At 44.4% G+C, this 27529-nt stretch overlaps 1 protein-coding gene across 3 annotated transcripts in view; it reads left to right on the top strand.

The window, feature by feature from the left end:
* STAT1 (signal transducer and activator of transcription 1) overlaps positions 1-27529 on the top strand; it is an 876601-nt gene that overhangs the window by 29584 nt on the left and 819488 nt on the right. For all 3 annotated transcript variants that reach the window (XM_069615679.1, XM_069615677.1, XM_069615678.1), the window contains exon 2: positions 12570-12698. In XM_069615679.1, coding sequence (XP_069471780.1) covers positions 12571-12698 — 128 coding nt within the window. In that variant the 5' untranslated portion in view covers position 12570. The remainder of the gene's footprint in view (positions 1-12569; positions 12699-27529) is intronic.

Genomic DNA, 27529 nt, shown 5'->3' with positions numbered 1-27529 from the left:
TTTCAAAGGCGATTGATACGTCTCCAGCAGCCTCAGCACTACCTTCCCGCTATACGCCTTATAAAACTCAGCCGGGAAGCCAAGCCCTCCCAGCGTTTTGCCAGACTACAGGGAAGATATCACTGCCCATAGTTTCACTGCTGACAGGGTAGCATCTAATAGGTCAACATGTTCCTAAGACAATTGGGTAACGCGATCTGGGACAGTGTAAACTCAGTCTCATGAATACATGAAACACCTGCCCGTCTGTATAGTGTAACATAAACTGTTGCAGGCATATAACGAACCTTTGGCGAACAAATCTTCAACATCTTAGGTGTTGCTGTCGCTAAGATGCAGTCCCAAATATTGTATCTGACCAATATCAAATTTAAATTCTAGTTTCGAGGATCCTGCCTTTTAGACTGAACTATACTATTCAGTCCAACTTTTCAAAGGGTCATCTCTTATAAGAAGATATCCCTTCCGTAAGTATGCTAACATCAATAACAACTAAGGGTACCTAAACAATCTGTCTGGTTTGAAATACTATGTAAACCAGTCAGACACTAAGACACGTTAGCATTAGGATTTTACATTTAATTTGTTTGATAACCAAAAATCAACCTTTTGGAGGATTTACATACTGTTTGAATACTAGGAACCAACAATGGGCAAGAGGACTTGATTACTGTGTATAATAATTATAGGCAAAGTAGCCAATAAATCTTAAATGAAGACTATCACTTTTTCTTTTTGTATTGAGGACTATGGCTATGCTTGAATAATGGATCCTTCCAGGAGTACTATGATTTAACTTTTTCTTGCTAGATTAATAAACAGCAAATCTGCAAAATCTAACTACAAGTTCTAGAGTCTTTTCTTCGAGGAACATGCCACAAGCCCAATGTGATATTTAATCTTGTGCTGGTGCAGAAGCTTCACTCCATAGCTAGAACAACCCTCCGTAAAGGGCCTTAAAGTACCCTCACAAAATATAAACTGATCTCAGTCTGGGACCGTCAACACACCCCACATTTGTCTGTTGTCGAACCTATAATAGAATGTGGCATCTCCCTACGACACAACCAGGCTAGAAGCCTACATGTCTTGCTCCTTTGTTAATGACGCCTCTGCATATACACTCCATATTTGCCCAACCTCTGCGAAGCACCAATACACTGTGTTCAAAGGGCAACTCGCACCCGCTCCATATCACTCCCGCTCCCTTTCCTGGCAATTACTTCTTAATTTCCCTGACCTTCGCAAGCGCCTCCCCTCTAATCACTACTTTGAAAGATTTCCACAACGCGTCACTACCTTCGACACTGCTCACATTTATCTCAAAGAATTTGGAATTTTGTCTGCTAAGTGATCTTTAAACGCGGTGCATCAGCAAGTGTCTCTGCCCTCAATTTCCACTTCAGGATAGGGGGTGGGCGTACCAGCCAGGTGGTGAACAGCGGAGCATGGTCCGAAAATGACATGCCCATATAGCTTGTGTTGGAGAACTCTTGTACGTACTCCGCCCCAGTGAACAGATAGTCTATGCGCCTATAAACAATATGTGGGATTGACTAGCATGAATATGCCCTACGCCCTGCATTCTTCTGTCTCCAGACATTCATGAGATCCAAATCAGCCAATATGTTTCAGAGGGTTTGCACTGGTTGGAACGGTTGTGTATACTTGTCATCTGATCTGTCTAACAGTGGCTCTAGTGTACAGTTAAAATCCTCTCCCCAAATCCACATAGCATCACTATGCTTGTGTACATGGAATGAAAGAAACTATGGGCATCGTGATTGGACGCATAGGTATTACTATGTTCCACAAACCCATGGACCAACACTATCCTACCCTCCCCATCTGTGTGGTTCTCCAGGAGTCAAAGGCATGAGGCAGTCACCCATATCAACCCCCCCCCCCAGCATATGTGGAATAATGAGTACCATATCCAATGCATCCCCACTTTCTGATGAGATCAGCTTGTTTGGCATCTGTGAAATGCGTCTCTTGGAGTACAGCTATCGCCCCCCGCTTCTTGATACAACCTGACCCTGGTACGTATAAGATAACTATTCACCCCTCTCACATTCCAGGTCACAAAATTCAGCTTATTCGCCACGAAGCAGCACCCACAGTGTCTCTTGCCATTTCTCTGAGCAACCCACCAGTCCACTTGATATACAGAACAGTAGCGTTGGGAGCAGATGATAAGTGGCTTGACGCTGCCTTCCCTGGTTCCCTTTACAGGTCAGAGACCAGCCGTATCTCCCCGGGCAGTTCCAATGACTTCATCACTCAAAGCACAGAGAGAAACAATCCCATCCTCCAATGTGTATAAGCCGCAGTGTATAGGTAAGCAGGAATAACATAACCAAACCATGAAACCAGAACCAGAGCTGAATAGTAGAGTGCTATTCGAGCATCTATGCCAGTTAATTCCCGCATAAAACATGAGCAGCGGTAGGCATCAAAGCGTACCCAACCCCAGTGTACACCCTAAAAGTATGAAACAGCAGGGGATAACCTAACTAAGTACAAAGTAAACAGAATGAGCATAGCTAAAATAACTAGTACATTCCATTTAGCGTTCAACGTACTAAACAAAATCAGACCCCATGCTTGGAACATCTATCCATAAAGACCAAATGTTCAGAAACGCTCATCATATGGGTCATTGAAGATAAATGGAATATTCTCATCCGTCAACGCTTGTGATCATGTTTATCTCGCAATGACTCCATCTTGTTACTGTCCATCCGATGGTGCGTGTCATCCAGACTATCAAAGAAGTGAGATTTCCCTCTGTGCAGCACCTTAGCTCAGCAGGGTAAATCGACTTATACTTCTGACCTTGTTGGCAAAGCCTTTCCTTGGTTGGGACAAACATGTTTCTTCTCCATTGACTGCATAGCATAATCCGGGTAGATGGCCAGTGTGGAAGATGGTCTTCGTATAAGCCCCCCTTTCCTGGAGAATTTCAGGATCTGTTCCTCGTCCTTAAAGATCAGGTTTTTTGCAAGCAACGGGCTAGGGAGGTGTGGGGGTTCGGGGTTCTATGCGCCATCTGAACTGTGAATCCCTCTGTCAGCGCACCAGGACCACACCCAGTAACATTATGCTTTCCACATAATTAGTTGGATCTTGACCCTCTTCTCCTTCAAATCATTTATGCCCTCCGGCAGGGAACGTACATCCTGCCACAGCAAGTTAACATTGATCTTTACCTCGTCAATCTTGGACTCCACAGATGACCTCAGGGACGCTATAGCCTCAAAAATGTGACCCTTACCCCGGTTATGTAATAGGCCTGTGCCATCTCCGGAGCGGAAGGAAGGTTCGCTTTCGGCAGATGTTTGTGAGCAAAAGACTCCATCTTGGTCTGTTTAGCCGTTCCTGTAGATGTCGGATCCGGCAGACAGGCTCAAGAGTGAGATCTAAAATAGCCCAGAAATGCCAACACTGTGTTGTGCAATGTGCCCTTCGCACAGAAAGAACGGCAATTCAGAGGGACCCAGCCCCAATCAATAAGACAAGGACAGCCTCTTCTTTTCTCTCTCAGCCATGCATATATCCAGGCTGCAGCTGGAGAGCCCCACGTGCCTCAGAGCCTCAGCGAGGCAGTCACAGCCGCCTGCAGGCAGTGCGTCTTTCACCATGCTCTCATCTAGTGTCCTTCACGAACAGCAGCCAAACAGTTTACAGCAGCGTATCGCCGCCAGCCATGGACCGGTGGAAGCCAAAGTCGCGGGTGCTCTGGCATAGTGGCACCTCCCATCCACCAGTGCAGCCATCGCTGCTTGACTGCCTCCAGCCCCAGTCTGATGACAGCACAGACTGTGCTTAAAACCTCAACGGAACGTCGCCATATAGCGCAGGTGACATCAAAGCATGGGGAAATTTTCTTTTTAAGCAGGATCCGCTGGGAGCTTAAGGGGAGCACGTCCTCGCTCCATGACAGTTGGGGATGCTCCGTCCCATGTTTGTGTTAGTATGGAAAATAAATTAGAAATAAATATACGAAAAACAAAAAATTAAAATATTTCATAGTATAAGGAAAGCACCTACCAGTTTTAGGTGGAGGATTGGAAAGTAATATATTGAAATTGTGGACCAGCATATGCACTTAAAAACATATTTTCAAAATTATAAGAAAACTGAACCAGGTATGCAGTACATTTGTAAATAAAGTTTGCTCAGCCATAGCGGCGATAAAAGTTTTTAATATAAAATGTGATGGTTTTACATTGACCCCTCTTAGAACTGTTTACACGCAAAATATTGCACATATGACTACCTATGGTCTGGCAAAAAAATTGATCGTTTTACCAAATTGGCTAGAAACTGTAGCCACTGTATTGGAAGTTAGTGTTGCATATTCCAGGGTTCTGTCCATTGGCCATAGTGAGTTTAGAATGATGTCTTTGAGAACAATGTTTGAATGCAAACGGGCAAAACAGTGTTTAGAGAAGATTAGAATTTAGATAGATTCTGATACAGATATTTTACGTAATGATTTGGCCTTATTATTTAAGGAAGTTGAGAAAAAAGTGCGTTGTGGGACTGGAACAATTTTATAATCTTCGCTAACAAAACTGTAGTGTTCGAAGAGATAATGACTTAATATTTTAATAGATTTGTTAATACTATTTTTTGTATTCTAATGATTTTTAGGAATGCGTCAAAATTACATGTGGCTTTAGTGAGTGCATTGTGTACGCTTTCTAATAGAAGTTTAAAATGAAATAAAAATGAACGAGCATTTACAGTTTGAATACATTTTTCTTGATTGTTATAATTAATACTGATGGGTTTTATGTATGGGAATTATTGCTGAAGGTTTTGTTGTAAAACATATAACATTAATAATAAATAAAAATAAAGCTCCTTAGGGCGGTTTAGGTGCTATGCAAGCAACTGATGTTAGATTATGTTCTTTCCTTCATACTCCTTTGTTCAATCCAACATGATATATAAACTCCTTTTTGTCTACTACACAACCCTGTGTGCTCTTCTCATAGAGCTGCACCTTGTTTCTCTCTCTCACACTTATCTTACCTCATCTACCCTCCCCCTTCATATCACTTTGCTCATCTTGACTTCTGTTAATGTATTTTGCTTGCATTCTGCACTCTGATCTTTTTGATTGAGGGTACTCGTATAGAGTTCTGTGTGTTCGCCTTTCCCTCTACCATTATCTCACCATACATTTTCTCTCCCATCATTCTTTTCATTTACCGGCTGTCTGGCCCACCCATGTATGTGGTTTGTTTAGTAAGGTTAGGTATGCATTCCCTCCCTGCTCCCTTTCTCCTTGGGTTTCCTTTCTTTACATACACCTCCAGTGGCTTGTTTTCTAATCATTCGTATTTTCCCTTTCTCCAGTAAGGGTTTATGTACTTACCTACCTCTCTCTCAACCACCCTCATATGCTAGACTCCACCCTCCCCCTCCCCATACTTACCAACCTACACTTCCCCAGCTTCTCCTCACCTCGTCCTATTCTTAATGTGTGGTTTTATAATGGTTTTAGGACCTTGTTTGTGTGCTGCAAGTCTGTATCTGTCACTTTATATATCCAGAATGTATAAACTGGTATATGTTGATTGCATGGAACTCCTTCCGTACTGCTCTCGCACTTTATTAAACTACATAAATAAAGGGCATCTCCTAGCTCCTTCAATCCTCACATAGTCCAAAGACCCTCATAGTTTTCAGCAGTGCCTCACAATGCACTTGACATACCCTCACATAGCCTACAGAAACATACTTCATGCCCCATTCTATTCAGGATATGTCGGGGCAGTACTATATTTTTGCATTCTGAGACTTGTAGCCCTTGGTTCCATATGAGAAATCAATAACTACAAGTCCCTTAGTCCAAAGAAGAAACGGGACTGCATTTGCATGTCACAAACTGAACGGTACATGTTGGCATGTATGAAAACAAAAAAGTTTAGGGTTGGGGTCACTGAATTCGTAAATCCCTGTGCTGTGTATTTCTATAGCACCAACCAACTAATCTTTAAAGTATGTTGGAGTGGCTGCAACACAAATATTTCAGATATCCTCTTTACCTCCTGCAGGGTGTCTTTGGTAATTAAACTTCAAAAATCTCTAATGCCCTCATTGCGTTTAAAACCGTTAATCTCATGACACAATTTACTCTGAGAGATTGTTGTTCCTTGTCTATCACTTGAAACACAATCCCCTAATTGAGTGATCCAGTTCAAAGCAATGTTGGTATTAGTGTCCTGTTCCATAGGAACTATTCAGTTCCTAGTTTACAATAACACAATTCAAGAGGCTGACGCATGTTTCATATGAAAAGGAAACACAATAATTCCCTCAGTACATGCTTCATCAAGGCCACGTGCCAGTAATTTCAAATAATGCAAACACTTGCAAGATGATCAAATATTGAAAGATAAAAACAGAACAAAACAATTGTGGGGGGAAAAAAAAGAAGGAAAATATAACAGGTAAGTAAGTATGTGTTGAGTTATGAGTGTCACAAATGGCCTCACTCACATCAATTCTCAAACAGTTCAAGGTTTGTTCAAGGTTTTTTATTTGTGTATTAGTTAAGGGTCTCTCTCTCCCGTCTAGAGCAGGATGTTGTCTACCTAACCCAGGCATCCCTCAACCACAGGTTTGTCTCTACAGATCAGTCATACCTACTATCTAGGATGATGACTTTCTTAAGGTGATGGCCTAAAGACAAACACATTCTCTTTTGCCCTTTGGGAACAATCCAGGTAGTCCCTAATATAGGTTCCCCAATGTGATGCAAAGTGAGCATTGGTGCCTTCAGACACTCGTTCCCCACATTGTCCTTTCCTTCCACACCATGGTGTTCCTCTCCCTCTCTATCTGTCACTCTTCCTATTTCTCCTACACTCCTACATCCACCATCTCTCCTCTCTGCCTCACGCTTCTTCTTTACCACCGGTTTTCATCTTTCCACTACCTACACCCAACAATCCATCTTTTACTTTTCACTTTACTATTCTCCCCTCTCCACACCGCCACTACTCCCTTCTCCACACCACCACTACTCCCTTCTCCACACACCACTACTCCCCTCTCCACATATATGTCATACTTTCGTTTTTCACCTTCCCATTCTACCTCTACTCTCCCACACCTTGCACAAGCATTCAAATCATCCTACCACTTTCTCTCACCGACCAACACCTCACCTTCTCCACTTCTTCAGCAATTTTAGCTTCAAAATCTTATGAAGCAAGTGGACAGGATCGTTTTTGACTGCATTGGCCAAGAATGGTCACTAAGCCTCCAAACAATAATTTCAGTTGTCGAGACAGAATACATTTTTTGGGTCATGATATTTCCGTAGGTGCTCACCATTTAACAGACACTCAGGTTGTTGCGGTTACACAGATGCATTTATTCCTGGGTATGGCATGGATTCCCATATAGGCTGCCCTTGTTAATCTTTTGCAGAACATGACCTGTTTAGATATACCTGAACCCTATGGTCTTCTAGGGTAGAACAGGTGTTTACAGCTATAAAAGGTGCATGGTGCAGCACACTAGTGCTTAGCCTTCCAAATTACTACAAAACCTTTACTCTTTACTGTCATGAATGTGTTGGATTTTCTACAGCAGTACTGACAGAAGTGCAGCGATAAGCACCAGATGCAGCCTATTGTAGTACTGCATTGGATCCTGTCGTTGCTGGATTACTACCTTGCTTGCTGTCTCTCAATGCTGCTGTACTAGTGGTTCAGTTGTCTGAGTACTTGGTTTTGGGTTCCCCACTTATTGTTGCACTAACTGCGTTTTTATTGAAAACAGAAACACAACCGTTGTCTACTTCCTGTCTTACAAAATATGAACTGATCTTATTGACTACTGCAACCACAACACTAACACTGTGCCCGTTCTTAACCTAACCTTGTTTATGCCAAGTATATCAGATGGTGAACATCATCATTCTTTGGCAGGGAATGAAGGTGAGTATTATGTTTAATTTTCTTTGTCTGCTATTTCAAGTCTGATTTTGACACCTTGGGTAATTCTTTTGTTTACACGGCTGCAGCCAACCCAACATGCGGACTCTTCATGGTGCAGGAGGTGAAGAGAGTGGTGTGTCTGATTAATGGGGCCCCTAGCTCTACCTAACACTCTCCTTGTATTTTGAGCATGGGCCTGTGTACTCAGTTCTGCTTTTCTCAGCAAGGAGCAATGTTTAGCACTCACATGTCGCACCTTCCACTGCGAGTGCGCACATTCACTGAATTGTTTCCTCATACACATCTGACCAGCAGGGGGACTCCAGCGCATGCATGCATTTATGCATGGTAAGAGATTCGGTGGAATGCGTTTTGGCCTTCAGCAAGTGTCGCCCTCCATAATGCTTCAGCCTGCAAGTCTGTAGGTTGCGCTGGTCTCTGGCAGTAGCTGGGCATGCTGGTAATTGTATTTCTGAAATTAAACAAAAATAACTCGGGCCAGCATCGGAGTTGCAAGGTATGGCTAGATTAACAGTCCCAAAATATTTATTCAACATGGCTCATGGGGGGGGTGGGGTCAGAGACTGGGGCCATCCCATATCCCTCATCCCACCTGTGGGGCAGGACTTGTTCTGGTAAAAACCCAGGTAGGCTGTGAGGGGTCCCTGTTCCCCACCTAATGGGGCCAAACCCTTGGCGCTGTCATAAATATCAGCCTCGGTCTGCTGAGTCATTGCACCAGCAGTGGGGAGCCTCTTCCGTAAGTCTTCCCACATACGGACTCACTGTGCAATCAAACAAAGTGGTCTGGCTTGCTAGAACTAAGACACAAGAGAAACAATACTGTTCAGAACGGGCCTACCTGGGTAGATATTCATTGCATCTTTTTATATCAGACTTTGCACATAGGCTATTCAAAGATCCTACATAAGCGGTACAGATTTCAAGCCAAAATATCCTGTTTCTTCTACAACCATCAATCGCATTTCTCCCATCTGAATGAAGGTCAGAGATTCAGTGCTACCTGAAATCACAAGGCTGTGCGAGCAGATACGTGACAAAGTACATGATATGCTAAGAGAGAAAAACATATCTTGGTCTCCTACCTAGGAGAGAAGTGGGGGACTGCAGCTTCATTGTCAGATCCCACAATTTATATTATAATGACATGAATGTATAGGAAATTAATGGGTTAAAGGTTTGAGTCAACACAGAACGTTGTATTCGGGTTACTCCACAGTAGCTATCATACATTTGCTGTGGTTTTCAGTCTGGCAGCCCTTATTTCTATATTCAGATTTCACAAAATATAATAAAAATGCAAGAAGCAATGACTTTTTGCATATTAAGCATGGATCGAAATTAAGATTGGATAAGCAGGAGCTAAAAGGAGGTCCTTGGTATATGGAATTAACCATTAAGCAGAAGCTAGTACAGCGTGTTATGCAAATCTAATTTCCACATAAAATGCAAACTTAACATTTTGTTCATTATTTATGATGTGAACCATTATGCTTTGTATGTTAGAAGTGTCTGAATGCTAACTCGCAGATGGTTTCAAATGAATGTCCCCTACGTATGTTTGTTCGACCTCAGTTGGCCTGGGGAGCCAAAAGTAGTTCCTGGTAATAGTTGGTTTCAAGCTAACTAGGCTCTTCTAGGCTACAAGCTGGAGCTAAATAGCTCCCATCTCCCCCCCACTTTCGAACCCTATTTTAGGACAATCTGTGTCGGAACCACGGATGGACAAATAGTCATCTTCATGACATACATATAGCTAAGCCAAACCCTAACACATGAAACATAATATGCTACAATAGTCTTGACCAAGCAGGTTGTGCTTTTTTAACCTTTTATTGATGGTTTATGAATAACATTTATTTTTAGGTAGTTTATTTAACACTTTGCAGACACCATTTATTGTAATGGGGAGGTGGATGTTTGAAAATGTCGTGTTACATACGGACAATGCATATATTTACAATTTGAGGTCAACATACTGTGACAGGGTCAATACTCTGTGGGGGGGGACCCTCTCGACCTGGGTCAGGAAGCCTACTAGGACGAAAGTTCTCTTTTATTGCTTTCATTAAAATAACTCCCAGTATGCAGTTGGGCACAACCAAGAAAGCCCATTCCCGAACCAGGGGAATGAAATCTAGAACTAAATGGGCTTGGACTGGGATTTCTCTTGCCTAGCAGACAACTGACCTACCAACCCTAGACGGATGCCAGGTGATGGGAGGGGCAGCAGAAAATAGTCTGAGTGAGGAGAGGCTGCAGGGGAGAAGGAGAGACATAGAAGGCCTCCCCAAACTGCCTTGGAAACAAAAATTAACAGCACACAAGAAAAGGCACATGGAAAACGAGCAGGCTGAGCAACTGTTTGCTGCCCTACAAAAAGTTTGAAAAGGGCTAAGGTAAGCTAGACTTTCAACTCTATAACTTGGCCCCAGGAGAAGAACAGCTTTAGATTGGACAACAGTCCGGTGAGCGCTAGAGCCAATGGAGAAGGCGTGGGAGTCAGAGCTAAGAAGTGAGTGCTCTAAAAGGGGAAGGAATGAAGTACATATCGTGGGTTTGTATGGATGAGGTCTGGAGGTGGATCGAGAGACCAGGCAGTGGGTGGGAGGTGGTGCCGAGTGCTGAAGAGTTGGTGGTAGAGTTGAAGAGAGTGCAGGTGTGGTATTGATTGTGAGAGAGAGTAGTACCAGTTCTATGTAGTGAAGTGTGAGGAGGGGGTGTAAAATGTCGGGGTGCAAGGAGAGTGAACGTGAAGAGAGGGGGAAAGAAAGCGTAGAGGTAATTGAAAGAGAGTTGTTAGAGAAGGGTGTGCAGGCCACTATACCCCCGGGGGTGGAGGGGTGAGCAGGGCACCATATATTATTGGGGGCTGAGCAGGGCACCAAATCCCTGGTCGGGTGAGCCGGACCCCATATGCCTGAGTAAGGAAATTAATTTGAAGATGGGAGAGAATGAGAGTAGCAGAGTGAGGACGGGAGAGAATAGAAAAGTGGACATGGGTGCAAGTACAAGAGCAAAGAGATCTAAGGAGGAGAGAGAGTGGGGGTGTGGACATCGGAGAGAAGAGAGGAGAGGAGAGGAGAGGAAGAAGATGAAGATGAAGGGGTCGAGAGAAGACAAGGGAAGAGATAGGGGCAAGTCAGAGTAGAGGATGAGGCAAAAGGTATAGCGAGATCATGTAAAGGAGAGAGAGAGACCGAGAGAAACTGCTTGCATGAGAGAACAGTCTTCTGTCGGCTTAAATAGAGCTGTAGAGCTGTGGGGCCGGAGCCTGGGCATACAATTGTGTCCTGGTGTGTATACAAAACGGGTGTGTCCACAGCTTGATTAGTGGCTAAGCAGAATACTAACACACATGTTGTTTTTCGTTGGGGGGGAGGGGCACTATCACTGATTTAGCTCCCCGAGTCCTACATCACACGGTTCCATGTAATAATATCCCCGCAAAAATGTGTCCTGACAAGAAAGTCGATGTTTTTTGTGGAGACATTATTACATTGAACATGCGGGGGACACCACCGCAACCCACACATTTCCTTTTTTTTTATTTTTTACAAGAGGCGCAGGGTACATCCCTGCAACCCATCCCCATGATTAATCTCGCCAATGGCCTTTCCTGGCGACATTATGTATGGGGGCATTATTGCCTGATAACCCATCACACAATGGGTGGTGGTCTCCGGCCCCCATGCTCCCCTCGGACCCATCCCCAGACTCGCGTATGCGGTAGGTAGGTAATTAATTCTAACGTGCGTTGATGCATGCTCTGGGGAATCGCTAGCTAGTCCTCCATTAAGGAACCTTCCAGCTAAGCTCCCATATCTTTGGAAAGAGAGAAATGTATAAGTGACGTTTCTTCACTTCATTTTAAACCTTTAATGAAAATGTACTCACTAATGACGTGTGTCTCCCCCACCCCGTCAACCCCCCCCCAAGCTCCATACAAGTCAGTAAACGTGTAAACTAATCACTTAATCTGAATCCTCACCAACGGGGGTAAATGGGGCGTTATGTGATACATTTAGGGGAAGTCTATGAGGTTTCCTAAAGTACACTTTTTTGTTGTTGTTTAAAGTCAAGATGTGTATGTCGGAGTATCTACAACTACAGGCGTTGTTAGTATGTGAAGACCAGTAGTTTTAAGTGTGTGTTTTACAGCTTTAGACGCAAACGTTCATTAACTGAAATGATTCACTAGCCCCATGGGCGCATCACGTTTTTTTCTAGCTGTTATTGAATAGGTCCTCTTTGTGCTGTTGGTTTATGTTATGTGTCATATTGGGAATCACTTTCCAGACTTTTTCAGTGGCCGTTTTCTTAAGGCACACCCAAGTGAAAACATAATTGCTCTGCGATTGCACAAGTTATCTGTCCACCTTCAATTATTTAAATGATATAATCCAGTGTAGGTGGAAAAACGGTGGCATTTGTTTCATACCATTATACATGCAAACACTCGTCTATACGTTGGAGCTGCTCATCACAATGTGTAACAGTTCTCCAAATTGTGGCCGTTGAAGCGAATATTTTGGCACCCAGAGACCTCTTTTAACTGTTCTCCTGTGTGTTCATCCTATGCAGAATGACTCAGTGGTCTGAATTGCAGCAACTTGACACCAAATGTCTGGAACAAGTTCATCAGCTGTACGATGACAACTTTCCTATGGAGATCCGGCAGTATCTGGCGCAATGGCTGGAGAGCCAGGACTGGTAAGAGCTTTCATTCAATGTAGTCCTCTTGTTACCGGCAATATGGGACCTTTTACAAGGTGTTGTAAGATGTGTGCTTTGTTAGCTGATTACCAGTGTCGGAAAAATCTAAATGCTTTTTCCAAATAGTTGTACAGACTTTGCTGTGCATATTAGCATTGATGTTAAATTGCTCTTATTTAGGGAAACTGTGTGCATTTCTTCGGTGACAGTTATGATATGAAATGGCATTTATAACACGAGCAAAGGGAGGGGGAACAGGGGGGAAGACCGAGACAACGATCCTACTAGGCCAGGTGACATTGAGATCGTGCAAGTGCAGGGGAGGGGGGAAGGGGAAAAGTGCAGGGGGGGTAGGCGAGGGAGCAGTGCGGTACATAGGATAACAGTAAAATGAATGAAGACAATAAATAAAAGTGTGGCCAGATGGTGGCAAGTGCAAGGGTAAGTGCAGACATCGGGCGTCAAGTGCTAGTAGGGGCTGTAGGAATACAGAAACAGTCGGCAGGTGCAAGGATTGCCAGGGGGGGGCAGTGCAGATGTGCAACTGGTAGATAGGAGACCTGGGCCTGAGATCAGAGGGTAGCCAGGTGACCAGTGCAGATTCAGATTCAGCCAGGAGATCAGCAAGGGAGAGGAGGAGAGAAAGCAGAAGCAAGGAGGAAGGTCTTGAGGTGCTTCCGGAACCAGAGATGGTTCTCCTCAAGTTTCAGAGAGGCAGGAAGTCTGTTCCAGAGGCAGGCCCCAGCAGAAGAAAGAGATCTACCACCAACTCGCTGCTTGGAGAAGCGACTGACCCTGAGGGAGTTAGAGGCAGATGAGGGAAGAGCTCGAGAGAGAGTTGAAGATATTGAGGTCCCAGGCCCCAGAAGGCCTTGTGGACAATGCAGAGGGTTTTGCACTTAATGCTCGCTGCCACTGGCAGCCAGTGCAATGATTTTAGTCCTGGAGAGATATGAACCCTGGGCTTGAGGCCAAGGACAAGTCTTGCAGTCCTGTTTTGGATGAGTTGCACAGGGCAGAGAGTAGAGGCAGGCAGATTTAGAAAGAGGCTGTTGGAGTAGTCCAGCCTGGAGAGAACCAGGGCTCTGGAGACACAGTGAGCTTCTTGGGGAAGGAGAGGAAAGGAAGAATACCTCTGAGGAGGTGCTGCTGGTAGTGTGACTTCTTAGAGATGTCAGAGAAGGAAAGCATGGAGTTGAAGATGACCACAAGGTTTTTAGCCTCACAGGTGGGAGCAGGGAGAGGTCCAAGAGCGGCCGGCCAGAGAGTGACAGAAAAGGAGGGAGCAGGTGTGCCGATGAGGAGGATCTCCGTCTTACTGGCATTAAGGCAGAGATAATTGGCGGCACACCACTCCTGGATGACAGACAGAGGTGAGAGAAGGAGAAGAGGTGGCGGAAGGGAGCCTGAAAATGAGTTGAGTGTCATCCGCTTAGCACTGACAGTTAGGGCAGAGAGCGGCAAAGCAGTGGGCAAGAAGTGGCAGTTATTGGTTGAACAGCCAGGGAGAGAGGTTACACCACTGGTAGAGATGGAGATGGAGATAGAGGAGAGGAAGGACCCAAGTTGGACCTTAGACGGTTGAGCAGGATGGCATGGTTGACTGTGTCAAAGGCAGAAGAGAGATGAAGTAATATGAGGACACAGGCGGTGTTGGAATCTAGGTTGGAGAGCATATCGTCACAGATGTTCAGGAGAGCAGTTTCCGTGCTTCTGGCAGCTCTGAAGCCAGACTGATGGTCATGCAGACAACCAACAGATTCAGTGTGAAGATTAAGCTGAGATATGGCCAGCTTTTCTAGGAGTTTGCCGAGGAACGGAGTGATGGAGATTGGGCGATAGTTAGCCGGGCAGGAAGGGTCAGCAGAAGGCGTCTTAAGAAGAGGGTGCACAAGGGAGTGCTTCAGGGGGAGGGGAAGACTCCAGTGGCGAAGGAGTGATTGCAGAAGTCAGTCAGCGCAGGAGCCATGGTGTCAATGTGGTCCTTGATGGTTTTGGAGGAGCAGTGATGAACCTGTTTCGATGAGACTTTCATAGATCGGACTTGTCTAGAGACCTCATCTGGGGAGAACAGGGGAAAAGCGGAGAAGGAGGGAGGAGAGGTGGCCGAAGAAGGGCCAGAGGAAGATCAGGGAGTAGAGGGAGGAAGGGGGGAGGGGGAGAGAGAGAAGACAGGATATCCTTTGGTTTTAGAGATGAAATGAGGAGGCCTGGGAGGGGACGGTCGTAGTAGCGATTTCAGCAGGATTGGCCGGCTCCTTGCAGATTTTTATTTTCGCCCGAGTTGTTAGATGCCGCGGAGACACGAGCTTGGATATGGGCTCTCTTCTTGGTACGAATAGAGAGCCGGTATTGCCTTTGGAGCAGGCAGCAGGCCAGTTTGTCAGAAGATGAACAGGAAGCACGCCATTTCCTCTCAGCCACCCTGCACTTGCGTCTGAGAGTGACGAGGTCTGAGTCGTACTAAGAGTTGCACTTGGCTTTGGGCTTCAAGCGTATCCTCATGACTGGGGCAAGAACATCGAGAGTATCCGATACAGCAGAGTGGAGCATGGAAAGGGCTGTGTCAGGGTGTGAGTCAGCCAAGGGGGGGGAGGGTGTCTGAGAAAGTGGCGGCGAAAGCCTCAACTGACACGCTTCATTCATTCATTCATTCAGCTTTATTCAGATAACCTAGAAGGTTGGTGGCAGGGCTGGAGTTGGCTCGGTCTGAGGGGGTAGAGAGGGTGAGGTGGGAAGAAAGGAGAAAGTGATCATTCCAGGAGAGAGGAGTGGTGAGAGGGATCGAAAGGGGAAGGTCTGAATAAATCAGAACATCCAGAGTGTGCCCTGCAGAGTGAGTCGGGCCAGGGGTGAGAATAGAGAGTGAGAGAGAGTCGGAGAGGTCGCGAAAGAGTCCAGACGAGGCATTAGAAAGAGGGGTAGGCGTGCGTAGGAATGACCGAGGCAGGAATCCATTCAGCGAACATCAAGGCTACACTCATTCCAGAACGGTTGGATCTGGGCACGCAGAGGATCTTGTAGCCATCAGGGAGGAGTGTTTCAAAGCTCATGACAGAGCTGGCCGTGAACCAAGGGTGAGACCGAGGACATCAGGGTCAAGTTCCTCCAGGAGGCGGCAGATGTCAGTGGAGTGTTTGACAGCTGAGCGTGAGTTTAGAGTGGCAATATGGAGAAGGTTGCCGTCCTTGAAAGTCTTCCGGGGAGGGGGACAAATCAGAGGTATGCCCTGCGGAGGTGTAGAAGCAACCTGAAGGCGGGGGGGGTAAAAGGGGGTAGAAGAGGAAGGAGGAGAGGGCAAGGTAGCCAAGGAGGAGACAGCAGGGGGAAGCGAGGAAGCCGTGGAGGGGAGAGAGGGGGCAGCAGGAGAAGAAAGGAAATTGATGAGGCGCAGGAAGCGTCTATCAAAGAGAAGGTTGGCTTGAGGGCCTTGGATCAAGACGGTACCATTCAAGTACACATTAATGATGACCTTGGAGGAGTGGAAGGAGGCCAGGAGGACCTCCCACCAGGTGCCACCATTAATGGGAGAGGAAGAGAAGGAAGAGAGCACAGAGACCATATGTAGAATCCATGGGTCTGACGAGAGATCGACAAAGAGGATGTCCGTGAAAGTTTGCCTGGAGGAGGCACTGGTATAGGTGTCCGCTATAGGGAGCACGAGAAAACCCCGGAAGGGGAAAGAAGTTCACATGGAAAAGTACTATATTAGTCAGAGTACTCAATTGTAAAAACTAGAGGCACTTAGCACTTTTTCTGCATCCAGCACTTTATTTCTTGGTTAGCATTCGTTTGCAATCAGCACTCAATTATTAATTGGGTTTACAGCAATTCTATCTTTTGAATGCAACTTATAAATGAGACAGTGATGTTTTTACCTCGATCAATACAAGGTTATGAATTGTGGTAGTTTGGCACTTAGCACTTTTTTTGCATCCAGCACTTTATTTCCTGGTTAGCATTCGTTTGCAATCAGCACTCAATTATTAATTGGGTTTACAGCAATTCTATCCTTTGAATGCAACTTATAAATGAGACAGTGATGTTTTTACCTCGATCAATACAAGGTTATGAACTGTGGTAGTTTAATTGTGTCTGAATATTTCGAGGCATGAGATTTGACAACAATTTTATACATAAATTAATTCTTCCTTTTCATTGATGTTTAGATGTTTATATATCATGCGATTTTACTATGATAATAAATTAAAAATTAAAATGTGAATATTTATGTCTGAGCTTCCTCCTCTTCTTTGCCTCTAGTTTTTACAATTGAGTACTCTGACTAATATAGTACTTTTCCATGTGAACTTCTTTCCCCTTCCGGGGTTTTCTCGTGCTATTTTGTTGTTTCCCAGTTCCATGGTTTAGGGGTTACCCATCCGTTGTGATACACGTCCGCTATAGGGAGGCCTGGGTTGGAGTCCAGGATGTCCTTTTTAAACTTCTTCCTACCAGATTTAGTGAGGAGAGCAGGATAGTCGATAGAGAAGCAGTTAGAAAAGATAGTAGAGACAGTAATATTTTTAACTAATTGGAGCTCATTACGAGTTTGGTGCTATCTCTGCGGTAATACCACTGAGATACCACCAAACAGTATTACTGTTACCGCCACTTGGTCTGGCAGTATTACCACTGAAGGTATTGCCTTCAGCGGTAATACCATCAGATTACAAGTGGCGGTTTTGCAGTGTAACTCACCATTTTATTGCTGGTGTTACCTCTGGCGGTAAGATCTGTGGTTTTGGCGCCTTTTTATAGACTTCAATGAAAAACTGTTCTCATCCGAATGATTCACCTCACTTGCTCGTTCCTACACTCTGGTGAGAGGACTTGGAGGAGGGGGATCTTGCCTCTGGATGGTCCAAAGGAGTCCACCAAAGTTTTGAGAGGATTCATTTGTGGTAAGGAAGTTTGCAGCTCATTTGAATTGAAGGTCATCTTAAGTCTGATTATGCCCACCAAGCCAATGGAGTAAGCCGTCCTCCTCGGAGCTACCTTGTCCATTTGAAAACACAGTAAGGACTTTTGCCTCAGGATCCTCACCTTTTATCCAGTCAGGCAACATTCAAACTTTGGGGGTGGCTGTTCTTTCAGGACAGCCATCCTCTAACTTGGAACTGGTTCCATGCAGTCATGCCAGCAGACAAAGAACAGCAGAGTTTCAGACTCCTCCCATGCTTCCTGTCCTCGCAGACACACTGGCGCCTCAGCAGGCTTCACAAAGGATTCCTACCAAAGATAAAAGTCAAACCGGGACCTCCCCAACCCAGGACGACAGAAGAAGGACCAAGAAATGACAAGCCCACAAGAAATGGCAAAAAAGAAAACGGGCACCATTTTGGGTAAATGGTCACCCTTCTGTGCATTACCACAGCTGTGACGACAGCCTACGAGTACAAATTACACAAAGGTCTGTAGAACACATCCACTGCCACCAGCCACTCAGGCATGCTTGTCACTGTAACATAAATGTTACAGGAGCAGTGATAAAGGAGATATAATGTAACCCCTCAGCACTCCCTAATAAGGGGGTGTGTACTGATCTCACAAAAGGAAAGGTAAGGAGGATAAAAAGTACCCCCTATCCTTGCGAACAGTAGTTCTCACAAGGAAAATGAAAGACTATAAAAAGGGAAGCCAAGAGCCACACTGCACAGAGAGTGATGTGTGTCTCAAAAGTAAAGTACAGATGCCTTTATATGGAGTAAAGCAAGACTCCGTAAAATAAATTAAACATAATGAATAAGGGTTTCCATGGTCAGAGCAAAAGAATGAAAGAGTGGGAAGAAAAGCTCCCACTCATTCAGGAGAACAGAAAAAATCCCAGGATTCCAGCAAAAAGTGCATAAATATGAAACATCAGTATCTAAAACCAGTATTTTACCACCTCATCACGTGCATGTGCTATTATTAGATTTGACCATACCATATCGAGAGGTGACAAAATGTACACATGCCACTAGCCATTTGTGAGTGATAATTGACTAATGGCGAGTAATCGACTCTTGGCAGTTTGCCACATGCGTTGGCGCATGTTTTGCATTTGGGATCATGGGGCATGTTTTGCACCACAAGTGTCTCAACTGTACTCATTTGGAAGTGAGTTCTCTACTGTAATAACACTGTCTCTCTTAAACCCACAAACCTTTTTAAATACATACAGCCTGATTGCCGGAGAGTAATATCAATACTGCTGATAGTAATTGGTAATTACCACCCATTACAAAATAGGAAAATAATGGCTAGTAGTTAAAAAAAAAAAAAAAAAAAATATCCAGATTGTTACTGTCAGTGGTCAAATTAATTAACGTAAACAATGCATTACCTTCAATTATTTTTATTTATTTTATTGGCGTTTTTGTATACTGCCAAGTTCCAATGCAGTCATTTTGAAGCGCATGGGGAGGAAGGAGGAAGGGAAGCATCTAGCGAGGAGTAAGGGGATTCTGGTATTAGTAATGGGAAGCACAGGAAATGTAGTTAAAACTAAATGTATGGTGTACAACACATTGCTGGTTATCCACATGCCAATTAATTATCAACCTGGAGCAGGTTGGGTGGAGGGAGTGAAAAGCACAGTTCACAATTATTATTGTCATAGGATACATGCTTCGCAAACATTCCTATAGATTCTAAATTAAGCAAATTAATTTCAAGTGAAACTTGGCCTAACTTGGGCAATAAGCCTTCGATTTAGTCACCCAAGGGGTGTGGGAATTTGCGAGGGTATGGTGACATCCAAGTGGAACAGTGAGTCATGCAAGCTATTTCTGTGATGTCCAAATAGGTTTTAAAAATCTACTTCCAGACACCCTATAACTAGTACATATCCACTAGGTTGATTGGGAGCTATATAGATAGTGTCACTATTTTTAAAGTCTAGCGAAGTTAAGATGTTTGCGCTGCACTTGCAATCAGGGCATGCTTTCTGCATGAGCTAGCAGCTCATGCAGAGAGGGGGGGGGGTTCAAGGAATTTCAGGGACCGATTTGTTGAACATAGTGATATATTTTTGTTAACGTGTGCTGTGTTTCTTGGTACTTGGTGGAGTTTGTTCCAGCATCTGTGGGCATTGATCGCATAATCTTCTTCTTCCATGGTGTAGTCGGTTGAATTCGGGCACTGTCAGGAGATTCTCATTACTCATCACTAAGACCGTGCACACCGTTCTCAGGAATGCTCAGCCATGCTAGAATGAGATACCGAACCCCTCTCCCTTCTAAAATGGCTGCTGCCATTTCCAGCACTTGCTGGCATCAAGCGAGCTCACATGAGCCTCGTCCCCCCCGTACTCGTCATCCCAATTCAGCAGGCGAAGTTGGCCCCTTGCCCAACACCCCCTGTTAAGGCCCTTGCTCCTGTCCTCAATTGATGTTTTACCTAGATCTGCCTCCATTCGGACACTCGCAGCACCATCCGATTCATCGACCACAAGATAAATGTAGCTGCCTCTTACCGAGCCTTGGCCACGTGCCCTTGTTTGTTTTTTAAATTTGTTTTTATTGATTTGTAAAGCGCACCAAACCTGTATGTATCTGGGCGCATTGCATAAAGTTTAGATAGGTACAATTACATACACAGATAAATTACAAGCATAATATAAAATATGACAGGTAACATATTAGGCAAGCAGGAATCAGGTAAAATACAGAAAGGACCTGTATGGCATAAATTACGTGTCTAATATAGCAGACTAGTTAGAGGTGTGTTATGCAACTAAAGCTCAGATAAAAAGCCTACATGAAGACCAGTATGGGAAGGGTTATGAGCAAAATATAGTAGTATAACCGGTGGAAAGGGTGCAAGCAGGAATCGAGAAGTACAGTACAGAAGTCAGGGCTGGTCTGGCCTTAGAATTATGGACGGCAGGTGGCATTAGATGTCATTCGCGCCTAGCCAGTTTTTAGTGTTTTTCTTGAAGCTTATGAAGGTCTGGTTGATTCGGGGTTCAGAGGGAGGGCGTTCCAGGATTGGGCGGCCTGAACGGGGAAGCTGTTCCCACCTGCCATTTCCAAGTTGAATCTGGGAATTGCAATGCAACAGGAATTGGCAGCCCTAGTGGGGCGTGATGAGGATTTTCTGATAATTTTTTCTCTAAGGTATTGTGGGCGGCATTGTTTAGACATTTATGGGTGATAGAAACTAGTTTGAATTTAATCCTATCCTTAATCGAAAGCCATTTGTTTTTTTCTTCTGACCTCTGAGATATGTTATATTTTTGGAATGTTTAATGCTGTTCTGAGAGCATTGTTTTGTAATATTTGGAGTTTGTTAGTGATCTGTTTGCTAGCTCCTGCATATAGGGCATTGCAGTAGTCTTGTTTCGACAGGAATTAAGGCTCTCAATAGTGTGATGCAACTCTTGGTGGATAGGTAAGGTTTGCAGGCATGAATTTACTTGCAGGTGTACGCAGTTGCGGAGGCCGTGGTATTAACTTGCTTGCCCATGTTCAAAGTTGAATCCAAGTAAAATCCTAAAGTTTTGGTCTCTTTAGCAACTTTAATGAAAATACCATCAATATTGAATGATGTATATTGAGCATAAAGTTTATTGAGGTTGGCCGGTGCTCGTAAGATCAGGATTTCTGTTTTGTCATTCAGGCACAGGCCATGGGCTGCCATCCATGCCTGAATGATTAGGTATATTTTGTTGAGAAGGGCCAGATCTGTGACATAATCGCCAGAGAGGGGCTGGAGTATCTGGCTATCATTTGCATAGTTAGTGTAGATGATACCCAGATCATGCATGTTGTCAAAGGCTTTGTGAATATATTATACATGGTTGGTGAAACACACAAGCCCTGAAGAACTCCAAATGTGATCAGGGATGGATCAGCGGCTGCCAACAGAGAAAAGACTCTCATTGACCTGTTGTTAAGAAAGGATTAAATCCAGTCTGAGGCTTCTTGGGAGAAGTTAGCAGCAGAGGACAAGTGTTTACAGAGGACTTTGTGATCCACCAAATCGAAATCGGCAGATAGTCTAGCAGGAGTAGCAGGGCACATTGCCTGTTGTTCTTGAGTTGATCGATTTGTATTTTCAAATCAATCAATGTAGTTTCAGTGCCATGAAGTGATCTGAAACCCCGATTGTCTTAGTCCTAGTAGATTATTAGTCTCTAGATATCGCTGAATTTGGAAGTATACCGCTTTTATCTAATATTTTTAGAAGGAATGGGACCATTGTGATAGGCCTATGGGTAGTTGGAATAGTTGGGTCCAATGACGCTTTCTTTAGCTGAGGTAAAACCCAAGCGTCCTTTAAGTTAGTCGGGACATTTCAGGTGCGGATTGATGCATTTATTAATTTAGTAATAAATGGGGCCAAGTCTCTAGCGGCTTCTTTGATTATTTGCGCTGGGCATATATCACCTTGGCATCTAGATGGCTTGAGTGATGCGATGATCTTTTCAACCTTTACAATAGAGACATGTGAGAATTAGAATTTCTGGGGGCCGTTAAAAGAGTGATATTCTGGTTCTTCGTGGGTGTCTAGTTTAGTGATGTTGAGTCTTTTTGCTGCAATTTTATTTTGGAGGGTAGCAATTTTGTTTGACGGAGCATTTTGTATGTTGGTGCACCATACTTTATCCTTAGTGCAAGAATCCTCCGGGGGCATGGGGGATTCCATGTCCCTCAGGATCGCAAAAAGTTCCTTGGTACTGGAACTCGCTTTATTGATCCTGTCGTTGTACGTTTCTCTTTTAGTTGTTACATTTCAGCTTTATATTTGCTAGACATTTCAATCAGGTTGTGTTTGTTATCTTTGGAAGGCCGATTTTTCCACAGAAGTTCCAATTTTCTTTTCTCTGCTCGCAAGGTTTTTAATTGGGAGGTGAACCATGCGTTAAGGTGGGCTTTCGGTTTGCTTTTCCACATTTTGAGTGGGGCCATGGAGCGTAATGCTTGAGTCAAAGTAGAATTGTGCAATTCAACTAGCTCGGCTGGATCCAATGATTCTGATGAAGCATTTAAGGTAGTTATCAGGAGGCACAAGAGCTTGGCCGTAGTAATGTTCTGTTTGTTCCTCGTAAGGAGGGGCGGAGCTATCGGGTTGATCTTGGTATCTATACACTTGGCCTGAGTAGTGAAGGATATAAAATAGTGATCAGTCCAAGTCTGGGGTAGAATGGATGTGATTTAGGTTTCACAGTTGAAGTCTGCTACCCACTCTAATGTTCTACCTTGCTCATGAGTAGGCTGGTTGACTCTTTACATAAGTCCTAGTTCAGTTAAAGTGTCAGACAGTACCTTGGCCGGTTGGTTGTTAGAGTCATGGTAGCCCAAGATAAAATCGCCTAACAGCAGTATTTGTGAGGTGGGTTTGGTATTATCCAAGAGAATAGTAGTGATGTCTTCCTCAAAGGAACCAATAGGCCCTGGAGGTGTGTAGATTAAGTGGATGGTTAATGTACTTGTCTTAGTCGTGGTAAGTTTGACTGTAAGTAATTCGTAGGACTTAACGGTGGGCGATATGGTTGCTCTAAGTGCTAGGCTTGACTTTGCAATTAAGGCAATGCCGCCCCCTTTCAAGGTTGCTCTATCGGCTCTCAAGATGGTGTATGAGTCAGGTACGGCCAATTGGAGGGAGGGTCCTGCTGCCGCATGGAGCCATGTTTCCGATACAGCTAGGAAATATAGATCTCCAGTATTGATTAGGTCAGCTATGTCTATGGCATGGACAATCAGCGATCTAGCGTTAATTAAAGCACCTTTTGATGTAAGGGCTGGTAGAGTGATGAAGATTAGTGTGATCCTTCCCTTGGTTTACTCTTCTTTTATTGAGGTAGGTATTTTTAGAGGTAGAGCTGTTTTTCACTCTTGGGGAGATGGGTAGGTCCAGGGGTTTAGACTGTGGGGTGAAGTTTCCAGTTAGTCTAGAGCCAAGCATTACATTTCTGTCTCTTATGGCACAGGGCTGGTTGGGTGTTGGTTTCCTAAATTAATCCATTGGCTAGGCGTTAAAGTTTCTGCTACTTCAGTGGTCGTAGCTAGGTTGATACTGTTGACCTTATTATTTAGTTTTAATTCTGGTAAGAATGTGGTTGGTCTGATATTTGTGTAAGGTAGATTTAAATTTAGGGGTGGCATACATTTTGAGGGTTTAATCCCCCAAAGCGTTGATGAGGTCATATTTATCGTAACTTTTTTGGGCTCTGGAAAAGAGTGGTCAATCACTATGGCATGAGTGAGGACGTCTGCTAGAATGTGCAAGAGAGTAACTATAAGGCAGCTAGCGGCATACATAGTATAGTCAGAAGGAGGATATTAGTACATGTAATCCAGTGGTATATTTACAAAAGGATTGTGATTCTGGTAGTACATATAGTTTGTTTCGTGTTGTGCCTAGGACAATTAAGATACAGTATTGTAGATTGCACAATGAATGCTATACAACATAATCATCTTGAATCCCACTGCCTGTCTTCCCGCTCGCACCTACGGCACCTCCTCGAAACCTCTGAAGGCTTTGTTGTCTATTCTCAGTGGGTCCAGTTGCTGTTACATTACTGTGCTTTCAATTCCTCTTCTATGCTTCTGCCCGCATGGCGTTCACCCTGTCTACCAGTATCCTCTGACCTCAAACTTCCTGACTAGCCCTGACACGCACCTTTCGGTTTACCAATGTAGCCCCCTCATCCTGCGGTGCTGCTGGACTCACACCTACTTCTACACTGCATCTTGATGTTTCTCCCTGCAGGGCATTCCAATATGTAATTGACCCATTTGTACCCGCATAGTTGATGTAGCCCACCTCACCATGAGGTGGGGCATTCCAATATGTACTTTACCTACATGTACCTGCATAGTTGATGTAGCCCCTACACCAGGAGGTGAGGCTTTCCCAAATTGTGCACACACTCCAATTGTTCCTCTTTCAGCCTTGTGCTGTGACTGAACCTGTTCACTTGCACTTATTGTACCCTTCGTCTCCCTCCCTCCTGCATTGCTCAATCCTCCCCTACCTGCACTTCCCCTCACCACCCTCCCCGCTGCATTCATGTTCAGCACTTGCACGATCCGAATGTCTCAGGGCCTAGCAGAAACGTTTTGTTTTTGTTTTCCTAATTACTGTTCTCCTTTCCTTTGTCTTGATGCGCTTTGAAACACCATTTGCCATATAGGCTCATTATGAATACCCAATAAATAAATACGCTCAGTTTCCTGTTTGGGCAATATGGTTGAAGGACCTCTAAAATTACATGGGCTCCATGGTACAAAATAATGCAGCGTGTCAAGTGAAGAACTTTAGAGGGCATTCCGTGTTGTATGGGAAAACCTCAAAGGGCCTTAACCCCAGGTGTGATCAGCTCTTGTGCTTTAAGATCCATGATCAGTTCTGCTTCACAGTTCGGAATCAGCCTTAGTTGGTAAATCTATACTTTGTTTAGTCCATTGTGTACCAGATTACAGGGATCTAACTTCAACAGGATGAAGACTCTGGCTGGCTCGATCTTTTGCACCATTTCCAATTCTCTGCCCATTTTGCAGTGCATTTGAATTCAGAAGTGACCCATGCTGACTATCCCATCAATCTGCAGTTTCAGGAACATAGTGAACATGATGCCTAATTTTTTTTTATGGTTTTAGTTATGAGAAGCTGCAATTTTATGGTGTCTTCAGTTATGCTTGGGTTTAAACACGTTTTCATCGTCATGCAAATGTGGACAAGTTGGAGGCCGTCAGAGATGACATCTTGAGATAGGTTACCTGTTAGGGAGAATTTTCATATTAGTGTTTAATTCCTCCCACCTTAGAGACCCCCAGCTCTTTTACTGGACTGTAGGACCTTTTAATGTTAACCCTGGAGTGAGTGAGTCCTTTTTCACACTCTCTCATGTGTTTTGGCCTGATTTGGATTATGTGTTTCCTTTGTTTTTGGAGGCTGACAAACTCCATAGGCATCTACTTTTTGTATGGTGACACACAGCACCTTCAGTGCAGTGTCACAGAGAAATCCTACAGATTTCTCTTAAGGTTTAAATACCTTTTCTTGTGAGAACTACTGTTCCCATGAATAGTGAAGTGAAATTGACTTTACTTACCTTTTCTCTTTGTAGGTCCAGCACACCCCATCTTATGTGGAGTGCTGGGGGATTACTTAGTAGCCCCTTATCCTACCTACTCATGTACATTTTTTTTATGTTACCCTCACTACTTTAAATGGTTGGTGGTAGTGGTTTAATTTTCCTACCATTGTGTTTTCCTACCGCAGACAATCCTCAGCTGCATTATAGCACCCATGGGTGACCATTTTGTCAAAATGGCCCGGTCTTCTTTTTTCCCCCATTTTCTGTTTGTGAGCTCTTTCTTGGGTTTTACTCTGTGAGCCAAGCCACGTTTGAGCCCTTTGTTCATTTCGCTTTTGGCGGGCTTCAGTACTGAAACCCGCCTCTGGCTCCAGTGTGTCTGGAAGGACAGGAAGTGTGGGAGGTGCCCTAAACTCCCCTGTCCTTCATCTCTAGGGAAACCTGAATGCACCCAGTCCCGATTGGCTGGCTGTCCTTTTAGGACAGCCACCCTGCTGTTTGAGTGACAGCTAGGCTGTGTATGTATGAATGGGAGAAACCTGCTTAAAAGGCTAGGGTTTTTGGACTAGAGGTAGAGTCGACCACTGGGAAGAACACCAGACGAAGAAACCGTGAACGAAGCTTGCTGCATCCTCCTGGAACGTTGAACTGCCTGGTGAAGCGCTGCTGCTGTGCTGAACTTCCTGTTCCTGATCGACAAGAGAAGCTCCGGAAGGGACAACTTCTTCCCTTGGGTTAGTGGGACCAACTAACCTCGGGACGAACTCCGCTGGACAACCTTCCCCGACTGGCTGTACTTCTTTGCTGCTGCAGGAACCGAGTACCACGGGTCGGGAAATCTGTAGTCGAATGCAACGTCAATGATCTGGCCAGAAGCTCCAGGAGTCTCCCGAGCACCCTCCAGAAGCAGGACGACCAGAGCTTGAGTCCCCCCACCAGAGTGCAGGACTCAAGGTGTGAAGGAAGCCCAACCTGTTTCCAAGATCTGCAGTGGTGCTCTTTACTGAGCTCTGAAACTGCAAAGTGCCGCTGATACGAAAAGAGCCTGTAGCTGCCACCCACCTTTAAATTGCTGCTGCAGGAGTCCCCAGATGCCCTCCCTCTTGTCCCTATGACTGAGGCCCAGGAACACAGTCGTCTCTGCATCGCTGCAACCAGACAGAAGCCAGCTGGAGCCTCTTCTTCTAACCAAAGGTACTGTTCTGACTTGGGGTAGTCTGTAGCTTGCGCTTCTCAGTTAAGACTTGCAGAAGCTGCTTTTCTAGAGTTGATTTCAGCTCTAACCTTCATGAGTGTAACAGTTTGTGACACTACAGTAAATTTTCTTCAACAAACTCTCTAACTTTGTGCAAGACCTTTACTATCTAAGTAGTGTCTCAACTCCCTAGACTTTGCTCCAATTGACTTTGGCTGTCCTGGTTCCCTGCAGACTCTTCTATTCCATTTGACTTTGGTACCTACTGTTCCTCATAGGTAATACCTTGGTTTTAAACTAATATTGCTGGGAAAGGTTTTTATATAGACTTCATGGGAAGATTTAAAGTGCTCACATGCTCTGAGAACCTGTTCAACCCTTTTCCTTCCCTTAACCTTTCCTTTCTACCAACCTCAGAATTTGCAAAGTGTACTAGTGATATGCAAATGCATTTATTGTCCTGGTTCGTGAAGTCACCTCAGGGTATAGGAAGTGTGTAAGGAGCATCTCTAAAGATTATCTACTAGCTTTGTATTGATTCTGTGAAAGTATTCAAAGTATATTTGATTGTTGCATACATTGCCCTTTTTAAAGAATAAT

This window comes from Ambystoma mexicanum, chromosome 9 (genome assembly GCF_040938575.1).
Source record: "Ambystoma mexicanum isolate Mex_15411 chromosome 9, UKY_AmexF1_1, whole genome shotgun sequence".
NCBI classification, from domain to species: domain Eukaryota; kingdom Metazoa; phylum Chordata; class Amphibia; order Caudata; family Ambystomatidae; genus Ambystoma; species Ambystoma mexicanum.
This window is presented reverse-complemented; position numbering and strand designations above follow the sequence as displayed.